Here is a 24,330-nt window from a genome sequence, read left to right on the forward strand (position 1 = left end):
CCTCGGGGAGGAAGGAATCCAATGGTCAAGTGGGACAAGGTCATTCATATGCTCCTTTGAGCTCTCTAAAATCAAAGCTATCTCATAACATTGAACAGTTGCTAACTCTTATTTTTGTTGTTTTGATTGCTGCTCAAAGCTTCAACGCACTTGACCATCCTTGTGTAAAATAAGCAGTTTTTTGCTGGAGGAGACTGGAACTGTTTAAAACTAGAGGGGTTTGTTTTTTGTTTGCTCCTCATTCCCCTCATGCCTCTTGCTAAATACAATTAACAGTGGCTGACACAGTAATCAATATTATGGAATATGTGCCAGCCTCTTTACCCTCTCTTATTAATTGAAAAACAAACCTACCAGACCCTTACTAATTGCTATCCATTATGTAAAATTTATGAATGGAAGCAGATGTTTCACAGCTATTCCAGCTTCTCCAGCGAAGGTTGCTTTAATGCTAGGGGGAAAAAAAATCTACTTCAGAATTACTAGGTGAGGCATTAATTTAATGCAGTGCTTAGGGACGCGCTTTAGCAGCCCTGGTGCTGAAGGGCTTATGGTTGGATTCGAAGATCTTGAAGGCTTTTTCCAACTGTAATGATTGTGTAAGATCCTTAGGCAAAGACTGGCATACCTTGTCTCAAAAAGTGGAGGTGGCAGCTTGGTTTGTGACTTCTTTTTTGCTTTTGAGCTTTCTRTTTCGGGAGGGCTCCTTGTTCTGTGTTTATTTTAGGCTCACCCTTAAGACCTGATGGTCTGGGATTATGAGACCCACTCGGTGATTTTTGTTTTCAGCTCCTGAAACTGAAGTAAATGCAGCTGCCTGCACTGATAGCCCAGATGCAGGCTGCACGGGGTGGAACTAAAAGCTGYGGTAGGAAGTTTCTCCCTGATGCATGGGGTTGGCTCTAACAGAGCACTCGAAGCCCTGGCAGACAGATCCCTTCAGCTGCCGGTGAAGTTGTGAAGCTCGAGTCTTGTAGCCTTTGAATCTGGGCTGCCTCCGAACATCCAGGCTCTTAGTGGACTGCAGGAAGGAATGGAGGGGCTGCAGGGCTGTTCCGTGTCTTCATTTTCCGAGCTGAGATGGATCTGTCCTCCTGTGTTCTYTTCTATGTGGGATAAGAATGAGATGTGGCTGTAACTGGGTTCAGAGGAATCTGGTCTTAAACCAGACTGGGGGGCTGAGGGCGCAGAGCAGAGGGCGGCGGGTCAGGGGCTCCTTCGCTTGCACATGGAGTGTCTGAGGGCAGCCTGAGCACCGAGCCCTTGCCGCTCRCTGTATGTGACCTGTATCTTAAAAAAGGCCTATGTCTAGTCGGGGAATTCTATGGGAATTCCATGGGAAAACGAGGCTGAGGCTGCATGTCAGGATGTTCAGTAGCTCCAGGTGCTTTCTAAAAACTCCCTCAGRAAGTCCATGTGGAAAGGGAATGCATCTGCATAGTGCAACTTCTATGAACGTGAGCAAATACTCCCTATATCATTCCAGATACCTTAGTCTTTTGKGCATACACAAGTGGCCCGTTTCTTTCTGCCACCCCCTGGGATTTTTAAAACAAGGTGAATGTGACCCCAGGAACAGGACCTGACACAGCGAACGGGATCAGAAGCTCTACTTTCTTTCTTCCCAGCTTGAGACTGATTAAAGCCACATGTGGACACCGTTGCTTTGCTCTCAGCTTCAGGTGCTGACAGAGAACAGGCTCAATTCACTCAAACCATAAAACTATTTTCATGGCCAGAGATTATCAGAGAAAACAGCAAAATTCAGAGTTATTGTGTTAACCTGTCTGCTTRTATCTTTGGAAGGATCTTACCGTAAATAATTACGGCTGTCAAAATACATAATGACACAAAGGCAATGAATAAACAAAAATAATGCAGACCTACACTGAGAAAGGAACCAAAGGCTTCCAAACTGAGGAGGGGGAACACAGKATTTGTGTTCCACATTCTCACAGTAAGGAAACGAAGAGGGAGAAATCCCTCCACGGCTTCCTTACCACAGCACGTTAAAAGACAAGCAGGATCTTTGGGCTAGCCGGGCCTTGCAGCTCCTGTTCTTTGTTCCAAAAAGAACAAAAACTCACCAAATTATCCTCAGCGCTTCTGCCTTAACTGCKGTTAATGCATTAGCATGTTTTGGTGGTAGAACAGGCTTCTTCACAGGCTGCTGTGCCTGTAAGTAATTGTGGATAGTTTAGTATTTAATAGCATCGTTTAATAGCCATTATGAGGCTGTTAACGTGGCAAACTGCAGCGCAGAACTTGTTTCAAGATGAATTTTGTCATCTGGAAGCTCTTGAGATCCTGTAATAAACTAGAGAGCTCTCCCTGCGCTCCTAGGGATTGTTCCTGGTCCTTGTGGATATGTGGGATGAGTCGCGGTCAGCAGGTGCCCCGGGTGTTAAAGGCTGGGCAGAGACCCCTGCCACCCGCAGTGTGACGTCGGGGAAGGTGCTGCCCTCCAGAGCTCCTCGCTTGGGGACAATTCGGCGCTGCTGCCGGGCCCCGGAGCAAGGCAAGCTCTGCCTCGGGCTCCGCTCTGGTTCCGCGGCTCCTCACGGCTGCGTTTGCAGGTAGGCCTGGTGAGCGGCCGGATCCCGCTCCGCAGAGCCAGAGAGCTGGAGGACGCGAGTGCGGGTGCTGCGCGAGGGGAGCCGTGCAGGGCCGGGAAGGACGTCGTGGAACGGTGCCAAGGGCGGCCTCGTGTGTTGGGTTCGCGGGCTGTGGTTAGCCCCGGGGGAAGCTGTGGCCCATAGAAACTGCTTTGCACGGGGCAGCTGCTATAGTGTATATACGTATATATGCAGCCAGATGTCTTGGGGCTGTGGGCTTTTAATGCACAAGCCAATCACTTGTGGATTGTGTGCTCTCTGGGAGTGAATACGCCTCTTCCCAAAGCTTTGGTGACACTAAGTGTAACTTTGCCTACAAGATACAACCGTATCTATGTAGTGTGTAAAACCCCCATAGATGTGCTAGCGCGTGGCAAGGAGGTGCTCTGAGACSCCGAGCTTTGTGTGGGAAGCTGGGGCCATCACTGGGAAGCTGAGAGGGTTGGTAGCAGAAACGTCATCCTCAGGAGTGTCTCGGGCAGGCGGGATGGAGCTGAGCCCTCTGCTCTCTTGGAGATGACAGACGGCAGAGAGACTGTTTGCAGCTGCCCTGCGCGCCTTGTGTGAGAGACCAGGCAAGAAGAGCTGCTGGGAACCGAGCCCTTAGTTCTGCGGGGGGCAGCCTGCATCCTGAAGCTCCCCCTGCCACGAGAACAGCTCCTTCCTGCTCCTGTTCYGGCCAGGGAATAGGCAGCAAGCCCTGCAGCTGGTCCCGCGTGTGCCGGTGTCTGCTGAGCCGCGGCTCGGCTCGCTCCTGGGACRCTTGCTTGGGTCCCTCTCTTGTGGCCGTGTGACAACCTGGGCAAAACCTATAGGAACAAGGTGGCCACGAGGCCCACACGCCGTTTGAGTGGAACTGAGGGCGCAGATCCCAGGGCATCGCTGTGGAAATACCGCTCCATGAGCGGAAAGGCATTGCTGGGAGTGAGGAGAACAGTGATTAAAGATTAATCACACCCATGGGTCATATTGTATGGAAGTTTAAGTATTCTKTAAGTGGATTATTCATATGTAAACTTAGTTTGGGGGAGTTTTTTGAAGGGCACAGAAATACATATGGAAGAGTTTTCTTGAGGARGTTGCTAAGTATCGTATGTTTTTCAGATTCAATATTTTTCACTATTTTTAGGATAGTGCATAGTTGCTAAGGCCTGAGGTTGGGGCTGTTTCAAACTTGGTTTCTTAGACCTGTTCTTGCTTGACATTTAGGTAGTACTATCAAGTGCATAGGGCCAGTGAAAGCTAAGGTTTAATGCTTAAAAACAGCTTAAATTTTAAGTTTATGACTGCTTTTTGATTCCTGGCTTCCCAAGGGTGTCCTGATAGACCCTCCTCAGTCAGTTCAGCTCTAAGCCTCAGCTCAGGAAAGGAAAATGACTTTTATGGCTTTGCCTAATTTTGTTAAGGGAAGGAAAAGAGGGAAAATAAAGAGGAAAAAAAAACAGGTGGCCTTGTAGCCGGTGTCCCTCCCCCTGTGCTTCCCACTTTCCCATTGCTTTGGGGTTCCCCAGGRATTTACGTTACTTCTACTTAGGTGCTTCTTGGCCAGTGGTTGGTTTTGTGCTTGGCCAAGATGCTTCATCCCTGCCGTGYGTTCCTCAGGCTTGAAGAAGGGATAAGGGAAGAGCCTAGGGGATGTGCTGGTCCCTTGGGAAAACCAGCYCGTGAATAGATTGATCCCCGAGGCCCCTTTTCAAACGGGTGCTCCAGAGACTGGACGTTTTACCTGGAATGCCTCGTTTAACAGGCCACAGAGGCTGGTTCCCTGGTTGTCCTTTTTTCCGGGCTGATTCRTATTGACAGAATGGGTGAGCTCTGTCAGCGCTGGGCAAAGCTGCGTTTTGATTTTATGGGATGCTGTGGTTGTGTCAGTGGAACAAAATAAAACACTGTATTGATTTCGGAGGCTTGATCTGTTAATGCTTTTGCAGTTATGACAGTTGAAAAACTAATGCATTGCTGGAAAAAGAAGTCTACTTCAGTGCAACTATTTTTGTTTCATTGATTTTTAACTCCTTAATGCAGTTACTTTACATAAGATCTGATTGCCAGGCATCTGTAACAGTCCCCTAAAAGTTGCTCACCCCGGTGTGTGCAGACAGGAGACAGCAGGCAGGGGTGCAGAGCCCCAAATGCTGCAGCTGCAGCAGTGAAATCCGCTTGCAAACTGCACGTGTTGTCTTAGAAGAACGTTGGTATCTGAAATACTTAACTCTCCCTTTTAGAGATTATTAAATAAATTTGATTATCAGGACCACATTTTAGTTGCTAGCTGAAGAATTCCTGGAGACTTTGCCCTTTAGAGACCACAGAGCTGCTGTAACAATTTTCCTGCACGGGACATTAACTGCACTTGCCACATATGCAGCCACAGGCCCRTGTGTGCGGGCGCTCGGAGCGGGCAGCGGGCGGAGCGCGGCGCCCGTAGGCGGATCCGCGTTTGCCATGCGGATCCGCGTTTCCCACGCAGCTCCCGAGGAAGCCGCGTGTCTCTTGCAGGGGACGAGGGCTACCTGTGCCGCGTGACGCTGCTGGCCGCCGAGGAGGAGCCGCTCTCCTGGGCCATGTTCCCCTTCCCGTACCTGGCGCGGGCCGAGCCGGGCGCCCGCAAGGGCTCCCTCGTCTACCGGCTGGTCGCCCGCCACAGCCGYAACGACACCAGCGGCGCGGCCATCGCTTACGCGCTCGTCGCAGGTGGGTCCCCCCCCAAACACCTCGAAGTGGCTGTGAAGTTGCGTGTTCCTCTTGACGTTCCCTTTGGTTAATAGACTTTATCTCTTGGAGGATCCTTTAAAGTACAGTAGCTGAAGAATGAGGTGCTGTAGGTAAAACTGGTGTGTGGGTGGGAGTCTTGGTACCACGGTCCCGGCTTTACATCTGTTTTGAGATTTACTCAAAAGCTCTCGCAGGTAACTCAGGGCTCCATTTCTCGCATATTCCTGTGTCCTTTGCACTGTGCCATCAATAAAGCCCATTTGAACGGTGCGTTAAGGTGAGCACCCAGAGGGGAAAAAAAAAGAGGAAGTGTGTTCAAGGACCTAGATGGTTTGAGGATAGCTTACCTTGAGAAAYCCCAAAGAATGAGATGTTCTTGCTGCGGGGCAACTTTCAGACTGGCTTTTTACATGTTTCGGTAGGTGGCGAAGAGCGGTTCCAGGTGGACGTGGATACGGGTGTCATCACGACCACGGGCTTGCCTTTGACGCGGAACAAGGAGTACGTGCTCACCGTGCAAGCCACGGATGAGCAGGGCAGCAAAAGCCCCTACGCCTCCATCTCCATCCTGGCAGGCGCCCGGCCGCCCCAGTTCACCAACATGTCCTACCGCGTGTTCGTCCCCGAGAACACGCCGGCCGGAGAAACGTGAGTCCTTGCACTTCCTGCTTTCACGTYCATCTCTGAAGCAGTTTCTTTTTTTGATCTAAAATTTCAAAGAAATGGGGAAAAAAAAAAAGCATGGTAGTCCAGTTATCTAGATAATTGTAAAATAATAATTACTGTTCTTGTTAGTAAGAGGTTGAAGTGTGTTCATATCCCTGCTCTGCTACGTCAGGAGGTGGGTTTGGTGACACAGTGGGGGCAGGTGGTTCTCTGTAGCGTGAGTAGTGTTGGTCGGAGGGTAAAATGTACAAATGTACATGTACAAATACCTGAGGGGAGAATGTAGGGAGGAAGGGACCAAGCTCTTCTCCGTGGTGGCCAGTGACAGGACAAGGGGCAATGGGTTTAAGTTGAAACCCAGGCAGTTCCATCTCCAGGTGAGGAGGAACTTCCCCACTGKGAGGGTGACAGAGCCCTGGCACAGGCTGCCCAGGGAGGCTGTGGAGTCTCCTTCTCTGGAGGTCTCCAAACCTGCCTGGATGCCGCCCTGTGCCCCRTGCTCTGGGTGTCCCTGCTGGAGCAGGGGATTTGGGACTAGATGATCTCTAGAAGTCCCTTCCAACCTCAACTATTCCATGATTCTGTAAAAACTGAGCATGGCCCTGATGAAGGCAGGGAGTTCACCTGTTGAACGTCCGGCTCCGGCTGCAGTCGCCTCAGGGCGAGGGGCTGTCGCTTGTTCTCTGCAGAGTGGCCGTGGTCGARGCCGTCTCCTTCCAGAGCCAGCCGCTGTCGTACGCGCTGCTGCTGAACCCGGGCGGGCTGTTCCGCGTGGCRCCGGCGAGCGGGGAGCTCAGCCTGGGCCGCGCCGCCGACTTCGAGAGCCAGCACCGCCGCTACCGCCTGCTGCTGGAGGCGGCCGAGGCCGCCAGCGCCCTGAGCAGCGTCACTGAGGTAGGGCAGCACCCCCGTGTCCCCTGGCACGCCCGAACCCCCCGGGGCAGCCGTGTGTGCGACCAGGAGGTGCTGCCCCGAGGCGCCTCCGGGGAGGGGATCCTGCCCCTCTCCTCAGCTCTGGTGAGGCCSCMCCTGGAGCATTGGGGGCAGTTCTGGGCTCCCCTGTACAAGAGGGATGTGGAGCTTCCAGAGAGGGTCCAGCGGAGGGCAACCAAGATGATTAAGGGACTGGAGCATCTCTCGGATGAGAGACTCTGAGTGAGTTGGATCTGTTTAGCCTGGAGAAGAGAAGGCTGAGAGGGGATCTGATTAACATGTATAAGGTCACGAAGGGAGAATGTAGGGAGGAAGGGGCCAAGCTCTTCTCAGTGGTGGCCAGTGACAGGACAAGGGCTAATAGGTACAAGTTGCAACACTGGCAGTTCCATCTCCATGTGAGGAGGAAATTCTTTCCTGTGATGGTGACAGAGCCCTGGCACAGGCTGCCCAGGGAGGYTGTGGAGTCTCCTTCTCTGGAGGTCTCCAAACCCGCCTGGATGCCGCCCTGTGCCCCGTGCTCTGGTGTCCCTGCTGGAGCAGGGGGTTGGACTAGATGATCTCTAGAGGTCCCTTCCAACCCCAACCCTTCTGTGATTCTGCCCTCGAGGTGCCCGGTGCTGTTCAGGTCGGGTTCGGTTCTGGGCTCTGCTAGACGCTGCCCTGATTATTTATCTTGGGCTCTGCCTCCCGACTGCCTGGARCGGGAAGCAAATACCCATCTGGGTTCCAGGAGCAGTGTGAGGAAGAGTGGAACTTTGGAGGTGCCAGGAGGGGACAGCAGCAAGAGCAGCGGATGCCCAGGCAGTGTTGGAACGAGGTGCCTGTTGGCCTGTGGGTAGAAACTAAACTGCTCTCTTGGCGTGTCCTTTTATCTCAGGTCCTGGTCCACGTCACTGATGAAAACGACTGCTCTCCCGAGTTCCAGCACTCCATCTACAGCAGAGACAAYGTTCCTGAAACGATTCCTGTGGGCACTTCCATCCTGCAAGGTGCTTTTGTAGTCTGTAATACRAGATGTTAAACAACCTATTACAACTTTTTAAACTGAGACTATTGACTCTCCAAAAGCAGAGGTATTTTTGKTTTTTTGGCCAGTTAGCAGAACAGTATTTCACAGCTCTTTTTGAAATCTTTCTTTCCTCTCCTTTTCTATGCTGAGTTAATATTCTGCGATTCTTCCTCCACAKTTTGTTTTTGCCTTTTCAATGACAGTGCAGGTGCCTGTTGGAGTGTGCAATGTGCTTGCCAGGGCTCTGGAATCGTGTTTGTGCATCACAAGAGAGTTTTTGCTGCTGAGTTGGCTGCATTTGAATCTTGTCRGTAGTGTAAGGAGTTTGTTTAAAAATCGGTGTTGGTGTGAGCTGAAGCCTTTCTGTTTGGCAAGATGACAGGATAACTGGAGAGGTGAACTCCTGCTCTTAACGTGGCTTTTGATGCAGGGTGTGAGCTCTGCTGATCTGCTGCTTCTCAGCAGATGGGAACCTGAGCGCACTACATAAACACTTGCTGGGAAAGATGTTTAATTATCCGTTGTACCTTGAAATGCCAGGTAATTAAAATGTACTTTAGCTATGACATAGCTGGGAGCTAATTGAATTTGAACAGCATCCCTGGAGAGAGCAAGGGCACGGTTTGTGACTKATGATGTCCTAACGATGCACGTATTGATCGTGTGGTAATTACCAGTGCCCAGTGCTCCGTGYGGAGCCTGTCGCCTGCTGTTGGGATCACTGCTCCCTTCCAAGCCCCGTGCTGTGATCAGGCTGGGCCGGGGCAGGAGGAATCGGGTTGCTTTTGTTTTTCCTCCCATTCTCTTGCTGGATTCCTGGAACTAGAGTTCCAGGAAGTCTAGCCATAATACCATAAAAATAACACTTTAATGTACAGGGCAGATTTGCACRATTGCTGTTCTCAGAAAAGTCTCTCGAGCTTTTTAGGTAGGAAATAATGTACCCAAATGGCCTTTTCAGCCTGTTAAATGTTCTGTTAAATGTTTTTTCTAACAGTGTTCGCCACGGACGGCGACTCTGGCTCCAACGCTGAGATCATCTACTTCCTTCAGAGCGCCCATTTCTCCATCACGCGGCAGGGCGTCATCAGCTCTGCCCAGAGGCTGGACTTTGAGCGAGCCAACCACATGTATGAGTTTGTGGTGATAGCAGTGGACAAGGGCCACCCCCCTCGCACAGGAACCGCTTCGGTGCGAGTTCGAATGGCCAACGTGAACGACGAGGCTCCCGTGTTCTCCCAGGCTGTGTAAGCTGGTTTAGCACTTGCCTCTTTCCACAGCTAATGTGTGTCATCATAATAACACTCGGATTAATGACCACCTTGTTTTTTTKTGCAGTAAGTCCCAGGAAAATTAAGGGCCAATTTGTATAGGGAAAGACTAAAGTCTTGCTTCTAGATTGTATCAAGAAAAGGAGTACAGCAGTAGTGATGCTAGTAGACGGGCTTGTTGCATGAGCTCTGCTATGCAGAGATCACGGAATGAATAAGATATTTAACCCTGCTGGGAGCAGTTCTTACCATGTTGATCCTAGATCTGAAGGTGATTTTTCCGCATAAAATATAAAACAGATGAGGGTGGTAATTAAGAAACATTAAAACTAATCTTATCATTAACAGATCTTATTATAAACTGATTCCATGAGACACTACTTGGTTAAAAAGCTTTCTTCTTTCTTGAATGTATATAATTACTCTTTTTTTGCATATGTTCACATTACACCATTTTTTAAATAAAAAATATAAAAACATGTATTTACAAAATGAAATACTGCTTTGCATTCACTTCTCTAGCATCCAGTGTTTTCTGCTAATATTTAAGGACATAAGAAATACTATATGATGCATGTTAGTCCTTTTTCTCATCCTTAAGAGAGGAGATAAGTGATTGTGGTTTGCAGTGCAATGTAATATAATGCATGTAGGTACCTTCTGAAAGATGCTTTGAAATCCTAAGTGTCAAATCACTGCATTACAATTCCAAAATGCAACTTTATGCCAAATTTGCATGTCCAGAGCTTTGTAAAAATTGCCAGTCATATGAACTTGTAGTCAGTGGCAGGGTATTGACCTGGCGCTGGTTATTCGGGCCGTGACTGTGCTGCAGCTCTCCCCTTGTGCATCAGTTACAGAACTTTCCTTTCGGAAGATGCTGGTCCCGGTGCCTTAGTGGCTACTGTTCGGGCAAAGGACCCTGATGGAGACGGGGTGTCTTACCTGATAACGGGAGGTAACGAGGAGGGCAACTTTGAATTGGATAGGCAAAAAGGTAAGAAAAGAGGTTGTAAACCACTGTTATTTACTATCTAATCTACCTTGACTCTGCTTCACCTTTGTGTCAAGAATTGTAAGTAAAGAAAATGCTCTTTTCTGGTGATCTGGAAATGGGGGTGCCTCATGTCAGTGCAAACTGGTTCTCTGATGGGAGTTTCATTCTCCAAATATCAACAAAAGTTTGAGGCCCTGGTCCAAGAGCGGCATTTTCTCAGATCACTGACTCCTGTGCTTTGCAGTCCAAATTAAACCTGATGGGATAGTATAGTGACAGAGAAATGTAACATTCTCTTGATTATTTTTGCTGCTTTGTTTATTTACACAGTAAAATAGAAGAATTTTTTATTCTTCTAAACGTAGGTATCATTAAACTCCGCAGAAACCCGCTGCCGAATCTGAAAGGGCCGCAGTACACGCTGAACATTACTGCAGTAGATGACAATGTCTCGGGAGGACCCGCTCCCCTCAGCAGTTTTGCTGAGGTTATTGTAGCAGTTAACGATATTAATAACCACAAGCCTGTCTTCAGAGAGGTAAGATACCTGTTTGCTTAGATAGATGGCTAAACTGATCTCAGATAGATGGTCTTTTCCTGCCTGTAACTGGGCTTGCAGACTCTTCATTACCTGATTACTTGTAGATTACTATATCTTCATTACTTGCAGATTTAAGGGACACTGTTTGCAGAACAGAATGAATCTGTAAGTGGGTCACGCAGTCAGTTTATTTGATACTTGAAGAGTAAAGTCTTGTCTTTTTCTCCTTTAGAACTGGATTGCTCAGTGATCAGAAATACTAGAAGTGCTTCTTGTTTTCCTGAGTTCTTCTCAGATGCAAAAATGCTTAAATTGGGAGCCAAAGCAAGCAGCCCCGTGTAACAGGGCTGGCTTTGGGGTGTCTCTGCAGTGCGCTCGCTACAGTGACAGCACGTGGGTCCTGGAGAACCAGCCGGCGGGCACGGCGGTGCTGCGGGTGGAAGCCCACGACGCCGACCTGGGCCTCAACGGGCAGGTCAGGTACGGGCTCCTGCACCGCGACGGAGCTTCGCTGGGCTTCAGCATCGACCCACGCACCGGTCAGTGGCTTCCTGAGTTCAAATCTTACTCTGGTCGTCTTGCTGTTGTGTGAGTGTGTGCACGTGGGCTCATGCTGTATCAGTGTAGCTGCTGCATTAGCTGTAGCAGTTTATGGAATAAGTACTGAAAGAACCTTGGAGTATGTGGATAATATGCATATAGATGATAATGATCTAAATGCCAAATGATGTAGGGAAATAAACCCCAGTTCATTATGAAGATAAGAGGCTATTCTGAAGGTCTTATTTTCATATTGGATTGAGTGTAACTGTATAAAAAAAAAAAAAAAAAAAGTAGAAAATAAACAGAGTAGAGAATGAACATTTAGCAGTTAAAGTTTGTGCTTCCCTGATAGTTTATTATCACCTCACACGCTAATAGGAAGTGCAGTGTAGTGTGCATATAGGCAGTACGGTCATACTAGGAGAGGACAGTGACAGACTTCAGATGAAGGAGGTGGGTATTACAGAATCCCAGAATATTCAAGSTTGGAAGGGACCTCTAGAGATCATCYAGTCCAACCTTCCYGCTCCAGCAGGSACACCYAGAGCACGGGGCACAGGGYGGCATCCAGGCKGGTTTGGAGACCTCCAGAGAAGGAGACTCCACAACCTCCCTGGGCAGYCTGYKCCASKGCTCTGTCACCCTCACWRKRAAGAAGTTCCTCCTCACCTGGAGACGGAACTKCCTGTGCTYCAGCTTGTGGCCATTACCCCTCGTCCTRTCGCTGGCCACCARTGAAAACAGCCTGTCCCCTTCCTCCCTGCATTCTCCCTTCCTGAACTTRCATTAATCAGATCCCCTCTCAGCCKTCTCTTCTCCAGAGGAAACAGGCCCAGCTCACTYAGCCTYTCCTCRTACGGGAGATRTTCCATTCCCTTAATCATCCTGGTTGCTCTTCTCTGGACTCTYTCCAGCAGCTCCACGTCCCTCTTATACTGGGGAGCCCAGAACTGCACACAGTACTCCAGGTGCGGCCTCACCAGAGCTGAGTAGAGTTGTTAAAAGTTGTTGAGGCTTCTGTGGTTAAAACACTCACGTGGGATGTTCGCTGTGCAGTGTTTGGGCCTCAGCAACAGAAAAATGCTGGACTAGCAGAGTGAGAGGGGCATGAGGAAGCCCCAGGAAGGCTGGTTTGAAGTTTCACAGACAGAAAGAAGAGCTGGGAGAGGGAAAGACTTTGTCAGTGGAGAAGAAGCTGCCTTTGGGAGGAAGTYGGGTGCTGTGTTAGCTGAGTCATGTTGCTCAATTCCAGCTTAAAGCGAGGCAGCCTCCAACTTCCGTAGCAAAGACAACTCTGGTTGCATCGTTTAAGCCGGATGGGATGTGACTTTTCCCCAGAGTAGTAACAAGCTGCCTTGGGCTGTCTCTGGAAGGAGGAAGAGAGAGTATCTCTGTGCTCCAAGAGGAGTGAAATAACAAGATGCTTAGGTGGCCAAGTAAGGGGCAGCAGGGGAGAGAGCTGCTGGCAGTAAATGGGCTTGGGAGGAGCTGCTGGCTGTGTGAGGAGGCCTGGAGACAGGCAAGCTGTAAGTTGTAAGCAACAGAGATGATTAAGGGAATGGAGCATCTATCRTACAAGGAGAGACCGAGTGAGTTGGGCCTGTTTTCTCTGGAGAAGAGAAGGCTGAGAGGTGATCTGATGAATATGTGTAAGTGCCTGAAGGAGGAATGTATGGAGGAAGGGGCCAAGCTCTTCTCCGTGGTGGCCAGTGACAGGACAAGGGGCAATCCGTACAAGTTGAAACACAGGCAGTTCCATCTCCATGTGAGGAGGAACTTTTTCACTGTGAGGGTGACAGAGCCCTGGCACAGGCTGCCCAGGGAGGCTGTGGAGTCTCCTTCTCTGGAGGTCTCCAAACCCGCCTGGATGCCGCCCTGTGCCCCGTGCTCTGGGTGTCCCTGCTGGAGCAGGGGGTTGGACTAGATGATCTCTAGAGGTCCCTTCCACCCTCGGCCGTTCCGTGATGCTGTGAAGTGGCCTTGTGCGAGACGTGGTTGCGGGCTGGTGTGGACGAGCCCGGCGGCTCTGCGGCGTGCGCGGGGGCAGGACGGGCTGCAGCTCCAGCCCCAGGCCCGGTGCTGTCCCGGCCAGGAGGTGTCTGTGTTGCCAGGGCTCATCACAACCACGCGGAGCTTTGACCGGGAGCGGCAGAGGGAGCTGACACTCTGCGTGACGGCCACGGACCAGGCGCAGGAGCCGCTCACCGGCCTCTGCCGCGTCGCCCTCCTCGTTGCCGACGTCAACGACAACGACCCCAAGTTCGAAAACAGTCGCTACCAACGTGAGTGGCTATTAATTTCCTATCCCACAACATGAACCTGTTTAGAACTTCCATAACAATGATTGCTTTTTAGGTGACCAAACTTTTTTATTTGCTGCCTATTAACCCAGTTACTGCTTACCCTRTTCCCAGTGGAAACGCAAAGAGTTGGCGCTGTCCTCTTTAGAGCAACAYTTACACATTTGTCTGCAGTCCTGAGGACCAGGCACATCTGATGCCCCTTCTGTGGCTTTTCCCTGTCCAATTTTTTCTGCATGCTGATTTTTTTTCTTCAGTTTCTTGAAACAAAACATGACATTTTAGATGAGAAGCTGTCAATTCTAACTAGAAAAACTCTTGCCGTCCATGTCTTTCTAACACAATGCCCCCCTGTTCAGATAGGCCAGAGTGGTGTCTATCTGCTGTTAAACAGCTTGAAATCTTGAACTTGTAGCCTGTGAGCGACTGTTCGCCCTGATGGCTCCCATAGCTGTGCTGCTGAGCTAGCTGCCTGCTCTGTCCTGGTGAGTCCCTGTTCCTTCCCCTGTGTGCAGTATTCACGTGTCCTTGGTTTGATCTCACTTGCTCTTTCTGCAGTTGAACCCTGCACACCAGTTGCTTTGAACTCCCTGCGTTTGGTGTCACCCGKAAACGCCCAACAGGCTCCCTCGTTGCTGGCCGAGGCCAGACCCTTCCCTGCGTGTCTGCCTCGCCAAGGATGGTAGCAAATGGTTGGGGGTGCATGTGATAAACCCATTCCAGACGTGTTTTGCTAGTTCTGTGGAAATATTTTGTAGGGCAAAGCAGTGACCTATGCATTATTAAAACAAAAATAATTTGGAAGCATGTCCTTTTTTAGTATCACATAAGCCAACAGTTTAATAGGATTGGGAAGGAGGTATGGGTGAGAGTGACAGTGTTGTAATAAGGAGGAAAGCGATCTTTCTGGATAGAATCTAGATATTTGTGTATGTTTAAGAGTTGGGCACAAGGATAGGAAGAAAAATATTTTATACCTGTTAAAGATAAGTGTCATAGTAGTTGAGATGGCCTGACTGAAAAGAGCAATTTCTGCATCCCTACCAGGGGACTCTTCAAGCCTGACCAAAGCAGCACTGAGCATCAGTGTGAATGATCTCACTGGAGAGAAAGAGGGAAATATCTGGGGGCAGACAAAAGCAGCCCTTGATGTAAGGGTAGTGTATGTGCAAAGATGAAGCTTTCTTCGGGCTGCAGAGGGAACTACAAGTGACCCTTTCTTCTTCTTTTCCCAAAGCAGTGAAGCTGTGAGGTTGCATTTTGTAATCATGACAACTCCGGCACTCCTGAGAAAAAAAGACTTTTTTTCTTTTTTTTTTTTTTTTTTTTTTTTTTCCCCCTCCGCTAAACATGGAAAACTAGCAAAGGTCTTGTAGAAAGGCAGTCCTTTGGGATGGGAAAAATGCACCTGAGGGCACTTGATCGATAGTATTTTTCAAGCATCTGTAGATAGTAATCAGTGTTTGCTGGTCACAGAATTAAAAATAGCTTCCTCCCTAACCAGATCAGATGCCRTCAGTCCTCGGTTCCTGTTCATCCTGGAAACTCTTTAGTATTTTATTCGTCTGCACTAGGATACTGCTTAAATCCCTGGTTTAAGCCCTACATCCTGTATAGGAGACAGTCATAAAACAAGTGCTTGGCCGTACGCAGCGAGGATGGTGCAGTAATTGTGTACTGYTTATACATAGTGTACGTACAGTAATGTATGTAGGATAGCACAGGGTATAGTAACTGAGTGCTCTGCCAGCAGCGAGCAGAACTGCATCAGGTGGGACAGAGTGGCCTGAGTAATTGTGAGTGTTTTTGTACAGTGTGATCTAACAAGATTTGGCTATAACAGCATAAATGTAAATACAGGACAAAGRATATTTTATGGCACTTCCTAACAGTAAATTCCACTGTCATTTATTTATTTCAGTGTCAGCATCTCTCTTCTGAGAGCAGCTTTGGCTGTCCTGGCATAGCAGGGACATTAACTACAGGCTGTTTAAGTGCCAGGGSGTTGCGCTGGTCCTGCCCCAGTTCTGCTCACTGAGCAGCCAGCACTTGGGGTGCTACAAGGTGTCWCTGCCCCCGTGCCAGAGACTGGAGATGCTAAGGGGGAAGAAAGCAAATCGGAAAACAGGACCACATCACTGTGTAAATGCTGCATTCACTTCTGATTATTCCATCTCAAAAGGATATAATAAAATAGAGGCATAGATGGGAAATGAAGAGTGGGAAGTGGTTTCTGAGGAAGGAGTTGTCTGAGCCTAGGAGCTCAGGACTGAGGGGACCGTTTCGGCACTAACCTGGTGGAGTTTCTCTCGGAACATGGAGTGACGTCCAAGGAGGGTCAGGCAAAGAGCAGCGGCTGCCTGGAGAAGGACGTGGGGCTGCGTGGCTGAGCGTTGGGGAAGAGTTGGAGCAAACCCAGACCAGAGCAAGTGGAAGATCTTGGTGCAGAGAAGACATGGAGCGGGGTGGAGTGTGACAGCTCTGTGTGTACAACCGTGCCTAGTGCTGAGGAGGAGTGACTCTCTGCTGTTTCTCATAGTTCTGTAATGTCCCTGCCTAGAATTGAGCTCTGGGCAGACAAAATGAATGACTCTTCTTTACTTCAGTGCTTCAGCTGAGCAGCCTGGTAGCCGGAGATGTCAGCTGTAAAACTAGGTCCAAAAAGGGTTTGATCTATCCTAGGGCTACTGCCACTGAGACATGATCCCTATGTCAGGARGTCCATAAGCCCTTTGGGAACGGGGAGACCTCTGGAAAGGGGTGTATAGATGCCCGCTATGCCTTGGCCCCAGGCAGCTTGTCCCAGGGCCTGCGGCTGCTCTGTCAGGGGGATCTTTCCTCGGAGCTGAATCTTCYGACTTTGTGGTGCCCGGCTGCCTCCCAGTGGTGCCGCTCCTCTTGCTGCTCGCTGGGCTCGGGATTAATTCCCTTGGTCAGTAAGTGCCCCTGGTGCCAGGCCGCTGTTGGCAGCGGCTGAGCCCGGAGCCAGCGGTGCTGTGGGAAAGCAGAGAGGCAGCACGGAGCAGCCCCCTGTTCAGCATCATCTCCTTGGGAAGCGCTGGGGACAGCGGTCGTTCGTGTGCCCRAGAGAGGATGGGGCTGGTGGGAGGCAGTGCCGGCCCTGCTCTGTGGGGCAGAGTCAGCCCAGCAAGGCTGTAGAGCAGAAACGTCGCCAGGAAAATGATAAATCTGCTTCACTAACAGCTTTCTTAAAACCCCAGCATCTAGGGGAAGGGAAAGCTAAAAGAAAAATGTGGGTATTCTCTTAGTGACAACACGACCTCCTTACAGAAACATTTCATCTCAAGTGAAAGGGGACTCTTAAGTAGCAAAATCTTTCCCTCTTTTTTTTGCATGTGTGAAACCAACTGCTCTGAAACAGCAGTTTGGTGCAGTGAAGAAGTGGCTCAGACTAGCCCAGGTGTTCGATCTCTTCCAAATAATCAGTGAAACCCTTTGTGAGGGATGTCTAAAGAGTGGCCCGGAGTTGGGAGCCTTGGTGCTGACTGACCTGTGAAGATCCCTCTTTTGTCTGTTGCTTTTTATATGCAGGACTGTTTCTGTAACACACAGCTCCCATGGTTAATGGAGCAGTGCTCTGCTGCTGACAATGTGTTTGTCTTCCAAAGATTTCCTCCGCGAGGACACTCCAGTGGGGACGAGTTTCCTGCACGTCGTGGCTCGGGATGACGACCAAGGTGTGAATGCTGCCATCACGTACTCGATGCTGGAGCACCCTCTGGGATACTTCCGGATCAACCCCAGCACGGGCTGGGTGTCCTTAAACCGCCCGATCTCCCAGGTAACTTGGCAGAGCGCTTGGAGCAGAGCAGCCTTCAGCCCTCAAGTCTCTTGCAGAGCGTTTCCTGCAGCCCCTTGATTTCACGACACGGTTTGAACCTGTCCTCAATCTCCATTTCGCAGGCGACGCGCGTTACCTGCTTCGTCGTCGCCACAGATGGAGGCAACAGAAGCAGCACAGTGGAGCTCACCGTGGCCATCACGGACGCGCTCAGTCAGCCTCCCCGCTGGGAGCAGAGCCCCTACTGGGTGACAATCCCCGAAAACACCATCCGTGACACCACRGTGGTGGTATGTGACCAGTACGATTGCTTCCTTCCCTCTCCTTCTCCCTGCTTCACCTTCTCCATGTGTATCCAGGGACACCCCTGCTGCAAAGGGGTTGCCTGGTGCTGCTGCCCTGCCAGCCTCGCCAGCTGGAGGCTCCTGCCTTGTCAGGAATATCTGTTGCAGAATGAATGGGCATTTTTCCCAGTGATCCCTAAAACCAATGCCGTGCAGGGTGTGCTCCCACGGGCTGCAGGTCTCAATAAAAAGTGAGATCCAGGCTCTGTAGCAAATCCTTGGGTGTTTGCACCMAGGGCTAGCTTGTCTGCTCCTGCCTCCTTCTTTGAGATAGAAGAACTTGCTTGAGTGGGATAGAAGAACTGCTTGAACTGTGCAGCCTGCCTGGAATCTTTCCTACAGCTTTTCTCCTGTACCTTTAAGCACCGTTGCAGTTTGTGGCTCCGTTTTGGCGGTGGTTTGTGTTTGGAGCTCTTCTATCCCCAAACAGACTCTGTACAGGCTTGTTCTTTGGGACTGGGCTCTTCTGTAAATCGCTGATAACGCCTGCCTCCCTCCTCCTGCATGTGATATCCAGGAGCTTCAAACTGTTCAGCCTTGTTCGTGTCACACCTGGGCAAGAGCACAGCTTGGTAGAGGGGCAGCCTCATTTGGCATCACTTTTGGGGTGGAAGGCAGAGAGAGGAGCAACTTCCTTAGCCAGTGACACAGTTCTTGTTTGGCACATTACAGGCATGCTCGTTACAGGCAACCTAAGCAATGTCCAATGAAACCCAGCTCTGCAGCATGAAAGCAGATGGTTTCTCTTTTATCTCTTATCATTCTCATGCCCACCCAGTTCTCGCCATCAAGCTGAACGTGCAGCCCTTGAGCACTTGTTCATATCATGATTTTTGTCCTTCCTCAGACAGTGAAAGCCACCTCTCCCCTCGGCGACCCCCGGGTGACGTACAGTCTGGAGGAGGGGCAGCTCCCAGAGACGAACATGCCCGTGCGCTTCTATCTGAAGCCCAACCGAGCTGACGGGTCTGCCTCTCTTCTGGTCTCTGAACCGCTCGACTTCGAGACAACCAAATCCTTCACTCTGAGAGTCCGGGCACAAAACGTGGCCCTGACTCCTTTAGCTTCCTTTGCTACTGTCTATGTCAATATAACGGGTGAGTACCGCTCTTGTTGGAGCAGTTCATTCAGCGCAATGTTTCTGATGTTTTCAGTTTGAAACCGTGAAATGATGAATGAAATACATGAAATGAAAAGAAACCATGAAATACCTGAGATTCCTAGCCACCTACAATTTCTTTGAACAGTTCTAGTCCTGTAAAAGGAACTGTACTGTCATAGAAACATGTATTTGGACACAATCTCTAAGTGCAACTATAAAATGTGGAAATGGTGCCAATGYAAAAATGTGCCATGTGAATGTTTACACAGCACAGTAGCACTTACCTTTATGAATGTACCTGCAAAGTTTTGATAGAGAAATTTARTAAATCTCCTCATATTGTTGAAAAGAGGCTTGTATTACTGGGAAGTTTCTATGTTGTAGAAAGAAAAACAATGCAGATAGACTATATCAAATACAAAACCAACCTCTTTTTTTTTGTCTTCTGCTATTCAGCATTGAGGCTTAACTTTAATTTAAAACTGTAGAAAGGAAATTACGAAGTTGAATTTCTCYCCAGAGAGTTAGCTTTCTGTCAGAGCAAGACAAGGAGCAATCTCACCTTGTGGTGACACAATCACTTCAGCCAGCCAGTGGGAGGAGGATCCTGTTGCTGAGAGCAGGATGAGAAGGTGGGAGGATCAGTATCAACCCTTCAGACATCTGCCCAAGGTTAGACCAGGGGAGGCTGATGTGCAACAGAGGCCTGAGTAGTCACTGGGCCCTACAGCCTAACACAGCTCTGACTAGTGCCCTGGAGAGCTCCTACCAAGACCTGCATTTTTCATCAACTTTAGACTTTGCAATTTGCTTTCCATTGTGTGTTAATCACCCGGTGACACCTCACTGAGGTGAGCCACAGTGCGTGGTTCTGCTGTAGGCTTCAGCAGATAACCAGCTCTTCACAGACTAAATGAGGGCCTGCTAGTCCTGACGTTCATGGGCTTATTATAAGACTACTGGTCAGATTGTTAGCTAGTGACTTATCTGAAATTAGCTTTCTGTCTCCCAGAAATGGCTCACTGTCTATAAAATGCCTTCTGTCAGATGCCAGGAAAATGGGAAGACCGAAAGCAGGACTGCTGCTTACAAAGAGCAAGGAGTTCTTCTAGTGAAAAGATACAGTAAATTACATGCAATTTAAAAAATTGTTCCTGCATTTTTACTGTGGTCCCGATCATCTCGTTTTGCAGATGTGAATGATAACGTCCCGTTTTTCGTGTCTTCCACCTATGAGGTGTCCGTGCCGGAAGGAGCTGCTGTCGGCACACCTGTGGTGCAGGTTGGAGCTACAGACCTGGATTCTGGCCTACACGGAGAGGTTTGACCTCATGTCCCGTTCTTTTCTTCCCTGCATACAAGCTTTGCATTGTGATCACTGACAATGCAAACAGATGATAGGAGGTGTCATASGTATGCTTGGGTCTGAATTCCATAATATGAGATGTAAGCAGAGAGGTTCTGTTCACAGTTTTGGGATCCTGGGTCATAGCGACTCATGCTGACCCAGGATGCACAAAGTGCTGGTGTCTGAGTCTCCAAGTTGCTCCCATGACGTGAGGACTGGAGGAGGCTGCAGACTGTGTCTCCAAACTCTTGCCTCTTTGACTCATTACTTAATGTTTGACCATCCGTGCCATAGTAACCCAACCCAAGGAAGAAGGGGTGTTAAAAAGGGAGCTTCTGCTCTTTTTTGCAGATTTTCCTGAGCCTTTTTGAAAAATCCTGTAAACTGTCTGTGAGGGAACTCTGGCTGGTGAAGATTGCTYGTTTTGTAATTGGTGGTCTGCAGTTTCTGAACTTACCACCTATGTAGTGGAACTGTACATGGCCATGCTTTCTGCATGACATGTAGATAGGGGTAGAAATGTTTGTTTTTCAACAGAAGAAGCCAAAACGTTGTTAAAGAAGTAGAAATTTTGGTCAACTTTCAAAAATATCAACATTCAGATATATGGCTTGATTTAAAAAAAAAAAAAAAAAAAAAAAAAAAAACTGAACGAGACTCTGAGTCTCATCCCTAATTTTTTGCCGTCAGGATGTGCTGCCTTGCTAGCAGCCGGGCAGGTGGTGCTAGGGAAGGTGTCACTGCATGTCATTTCTTTGTCTTTCTATTATTCATGACTTTGCTTCACTGTTACAGCTGGAGGTGAGATACGGGGCTTTGGCCTCACTGGTACAGCTGGTTTTCTCTTCAATGGTTCTGATTTTTATTTTTTCTTTCAAGTGGACAGACTTCAAAAAAATCTCTCCAAATAAACGTACTCAAAGCATTGCTGCTTTGCAGAGTCTCGGGAAGCGACTGGGGAGGCATGTGTTGGGTGGGGAGAGCACAGCCCTTGGCTGTACAAGTGAAAATGGAAAACGAAACCTCCCTTAACTGTTTGCTCCTTAGGTTCGCTACTTAATATTGAAAGATGCAAGTGAGGATTACAAGTTCTTCACCATGGAGCCCGAAACAGGAATTATTTCTACCCGCGCATCTTTTGACAGAGAGAAAAGAGCCTCTTACTTGCTCGAAGTTCAGTCTCGGGACTCTTCCGAATCAGCGAGACCTGGTGTTCATGGGCAACCCAACATGGGTAAGACTAGTAAGAACTATGTACAATATTGGAAAAATGATCTCAGAGCTTGGGTTCCTTCACTTTTTGGACCCAAGATGTGTGTGGGACTTGTGGAATAAAGGAAGATGTTGCCTCCACCTGTGCCATTTCTGATCTGCCCCTCACCTCTCCTTTCAGACACGGCTTACGTAAGGATTTTCATCAGCGATGTGAACGACAACGCTCCCGCCTTCCCTCAGGCCGTGTACGAGGTCAGTGTGGGCGAAGATAGGGAGGTTGGGAGTCCTGTTCTGACTGCAACAGCAAATGATGAAGATGAGGGTGAGTGCACGTCTCTGTTTTAGACCTGCTAGTAGGACTGCGCCCTGCTTGGCAACAGATCCTCGTCAGGATCCTCCCTCATCAGGAGACGAATGAGCATTCCAAGCATTTGCACAGGAGAAAAGATCAGTTCCATCCACATGAGTTCCTTAATAAAAGGAAATGCTTTCGAGTGTCATATATAGGATTACCAGAGTTTGACAATATCTCCAGGATGGAATGAAGTCACCTAGAGTTATAACCTTTCTATTAGCTTCACAAGCACAACTCACTGCTGACAGCATGCTTAGCTAGGGCTAACTGCAGTGCTTGTGGATCCTTGTGAACCAGGCTCACTGCTACAAAAAATCCTCCCGTGTGCTTCTCATTGAGTCAATYATTTCATTATGGAAGGATCTGATGAGCAATAGAAGATGTGGRRTGATGTAGGTAGATGTGAAGGCAGGAATAATGAAGGGAAAGTGAGAGATTTGGATCTCCTTCCTGGGCTGTAAGAATCCAGTACTCTCTAGATAGATGATTTTTTTTTTTTTTCCCTCCCCCAGCTAATGTGCATGTGGAGAGTGTAATATTTAATGTGAAAGTTTACTTATGTGAAGGCTTTTGMTGCTACACTGGATTTTTGATCTGGCTGAGTGTTACACTGGTACTGCAATTTCAGTACATTGCTGTAAGTTACACTCAGAGCAATGGATGTGATTTCCATTACCCCTCTATGTACTGCATTTGCCACCCCTGTTGACAGGGAGGAATAGCATAGAATCACAGGATGGTTGAGGTTGGAAGGGACCCCTAGAGATCATCTAGTCCAACCCCCWGCTCCAGCAGGGACACCCAGAGCACGGGGCACAGGGCGGCATCCAGGCGGGTTTGGAGACCTCCAGAGAARGAGACTCCACAGCCTCCCTGGGCAGCCTGTGCCAGGGCTCTGKCACCCTCACTGTAAAGTAATTAACTTGTTGTCAATCAGGACTCCCAAATGCTCCCAGTTAGGGGGTTATTCCTCTCCACATGCAGGACCCTGCACTTGTCCTTGCTGAACCTCATGAGGTTCCTCTCTGCCCAACTCTCCAGCCTGTCCAGGTCCCTCTGGATGGCAGCACAGCCCTCCGGAGTGTCGGCCACTCCACCCAGCTTGGGATCATCTGCAAACTTGCTCAGGGTGCCCTCAGTGCCCTCATCCAGGTCATTGATGAACAGGTTGAACAGCACTGGGCCCAGTACTGACCCATGGGGGACACCAGTGTGGGGCAACACATGGGGCAACATACAACAACATACAGGGCAAGACAAACCTGTTGCACCAAACAAAGCGAGCTGATGCCTCAGTGACACAGCCCCGGAGAGCACAGAGCAGTGTGTGCCAGGGAGCACGTGGCAGTTAACTGTTCCCTTCAGCAGCAGAGCTTTAACACGTGTCCCTCTGAGTGCCAGTGATGGAGAAGTAGAGATTCAAGCCGCCGAGAATGAGGCAAAAGCAGCTGGTAGGGGACCCAGGGGGACAGGCTGCAGAGGGAGCCAAGTTCTTCCAAGCACAAATGTGGAGCCTTTTCACTTTCGTGCCATCCACATTTCTGCGCTCTCCTCATCCGCTGATAGCAAAGCAGTGGCCATGCTTTCTGCTAATTAAACAATAGTTTAATCTAGTTAATTTGGGAAATTATTTTTCTGTCCTAGCGTGTTGGATGAAGAGACAGTGTCATGGATTTTCTTTTCAAGGACAAGGCAATTTTCCATTTTATTCCTGAACACTTTGCAGCAACCAAATAGCTATTGTTCAGGTTGTCYAAATGAAAAGCTCTGCAGTGAGATGAATTATGCCTCAAAATAAAGGGGTTTTGTTATATATTAGCACCATCCAGTGGTTAAAAAAGAAAAAAAAGAAAAAAGCTAAAGGGTATGGGGATTTGAAATGGGAAGCTTAGGAAACATTAAGCAAAGTAGCTTCTAATATTTTAATAGTGCCTTACTTAGTATTTGTGGTAGTAAAGGAATATAAGTGAAACTAGAAGTATACAATTCCTTCATTGTCAGTACAGAGGTGTTTGACTGGGTGCACGTGCTGCCTATTTGTGGGTGTAATGCAGTCCCCCCTCGATGTGCTGTGCACAGGGACCATGTGCCATTGCTTTATCTCCCACACAGCAGCCTGGGCAGCTGAGGCTGCTTTGCACACGCGTCTGCTCTGTGCGGCTCTGCATTCAGGGTCACACACGCAGGGTCTGCACAAGCACTGTGATCACTGGCTTTCCCTGCAGGTGCGAACGCCAGGCTGAGGTAYCAGATCACATCAGGAAACGTGGAAGGGGTTTTCGATGTGGAGGCCGAGGCGGGCACCGTGGTCGTTGCGCAGAGCCTGGATTACGAGCAGGAGCGGCGCTACGAGCTCCGCCTCGTCGCTTCCGACGGCCGGTGGGAGAACGAAACGCGCGTGGTGGTCACCGTGGAGAACAGGAACGACGAGGCGCCGGCGTTCGCCCGCAGCGAGTACCGCGGCAGCGTCCTGGAGGAGCGCGCGGACCTGCCCGCGCTCGTCCTCAAGGTGAATCCCGCGGCCCTGGGCTCAGCCCGGCCTCGTCCAGCTGCCTGCGGGCAGAGCTGGTC

At 49.3% G+C, this 24,330-nt stretch overlaps 1 protein-coding gene across 1 annotated transcript in view; it reads left to right on the plus strand.

Moving 5' to 3' along the window:
* Positions 1-745: 745 nt before the first annotated feature.
* The window catches only part of LOC112956484 (neural-cadherin-like), a 42,579-nt gene continuing 18,994 nt past the window's right edge, over positions 746-24,330 (plus strand). The window contains exons 1-18 of the mRNA XM_026050004.1: positions 746-772; positions 1,646-1,682; positions 5,115-5,309; positions 5,753-5,978; positions 6,686-6,890; positions 7,810-7,921; positions 8,939-9,188; positions 10,067-10,209; positions 10,575-10,747; positions 11,121-11,289; positions 13,405-13,575; positions 17,223-17,395; positions 17,518-17,685; positions 18,587-18,836; positions 20,035-20,162; positions 21,237-21,423; positions 21,583-21,726; positions 23,985-24,268. Coding sequence (XP_025905789.1) covers positions 746-772; positions 1,646-1,682; positions 5,115-5,309; positions 5,753-5,978; positions 6,686-6,890; positions 7,810-7,921; positions 8,939-9,188; positions 10,067-10,209; positions 10,575-10,747; positions 11,121-11,289; positions 13,405-13,575; positions 17,223-17,395; positions 17,518-17,685; positions 18,587-18,836; positions 20,035-20,162; positions 21,237-21,423; positions 21,583-21,726; positions 23,985-24,268 — 3,042 coding nt within the window. The remainder of the gene's footprint in view (positions 773-1,645; positions 1,683-5,114; positions 5,310-5,752; positions 5,979-6,685; positions 6,891-7,809; positions 7,922-8,938; positions 9,189-10,066; positions 10,210-10,574; positions 10,748-11,120; positions 11,290-13,404; positions 13,576-17,222; positions 17,396-17,517; positions 17,686-18,586; positions 18,837-20,034; positions 20,163-21,236; positions 21,424-21,582; positions 21,727-23,984; positions 24,269-24,330) is intronic.

This window comes from Nothoprocta perdicaria, unplaced genomic scaffold, assembly GCF_003342845.1.
Source record: "Nothoprocta perdicaria isolate Ctin4 unplaced genomic scaffold, notPer1 scaffold_64, whole genome shotgun sequence".
NCBI classification, from domain to species: domain Eukaryota; kingdom Metazoa; phylum Chordata; class Aves; order Tinamiformes; family Tinamidae; genus Nothoprocta; species Nothoprocta perdicaria.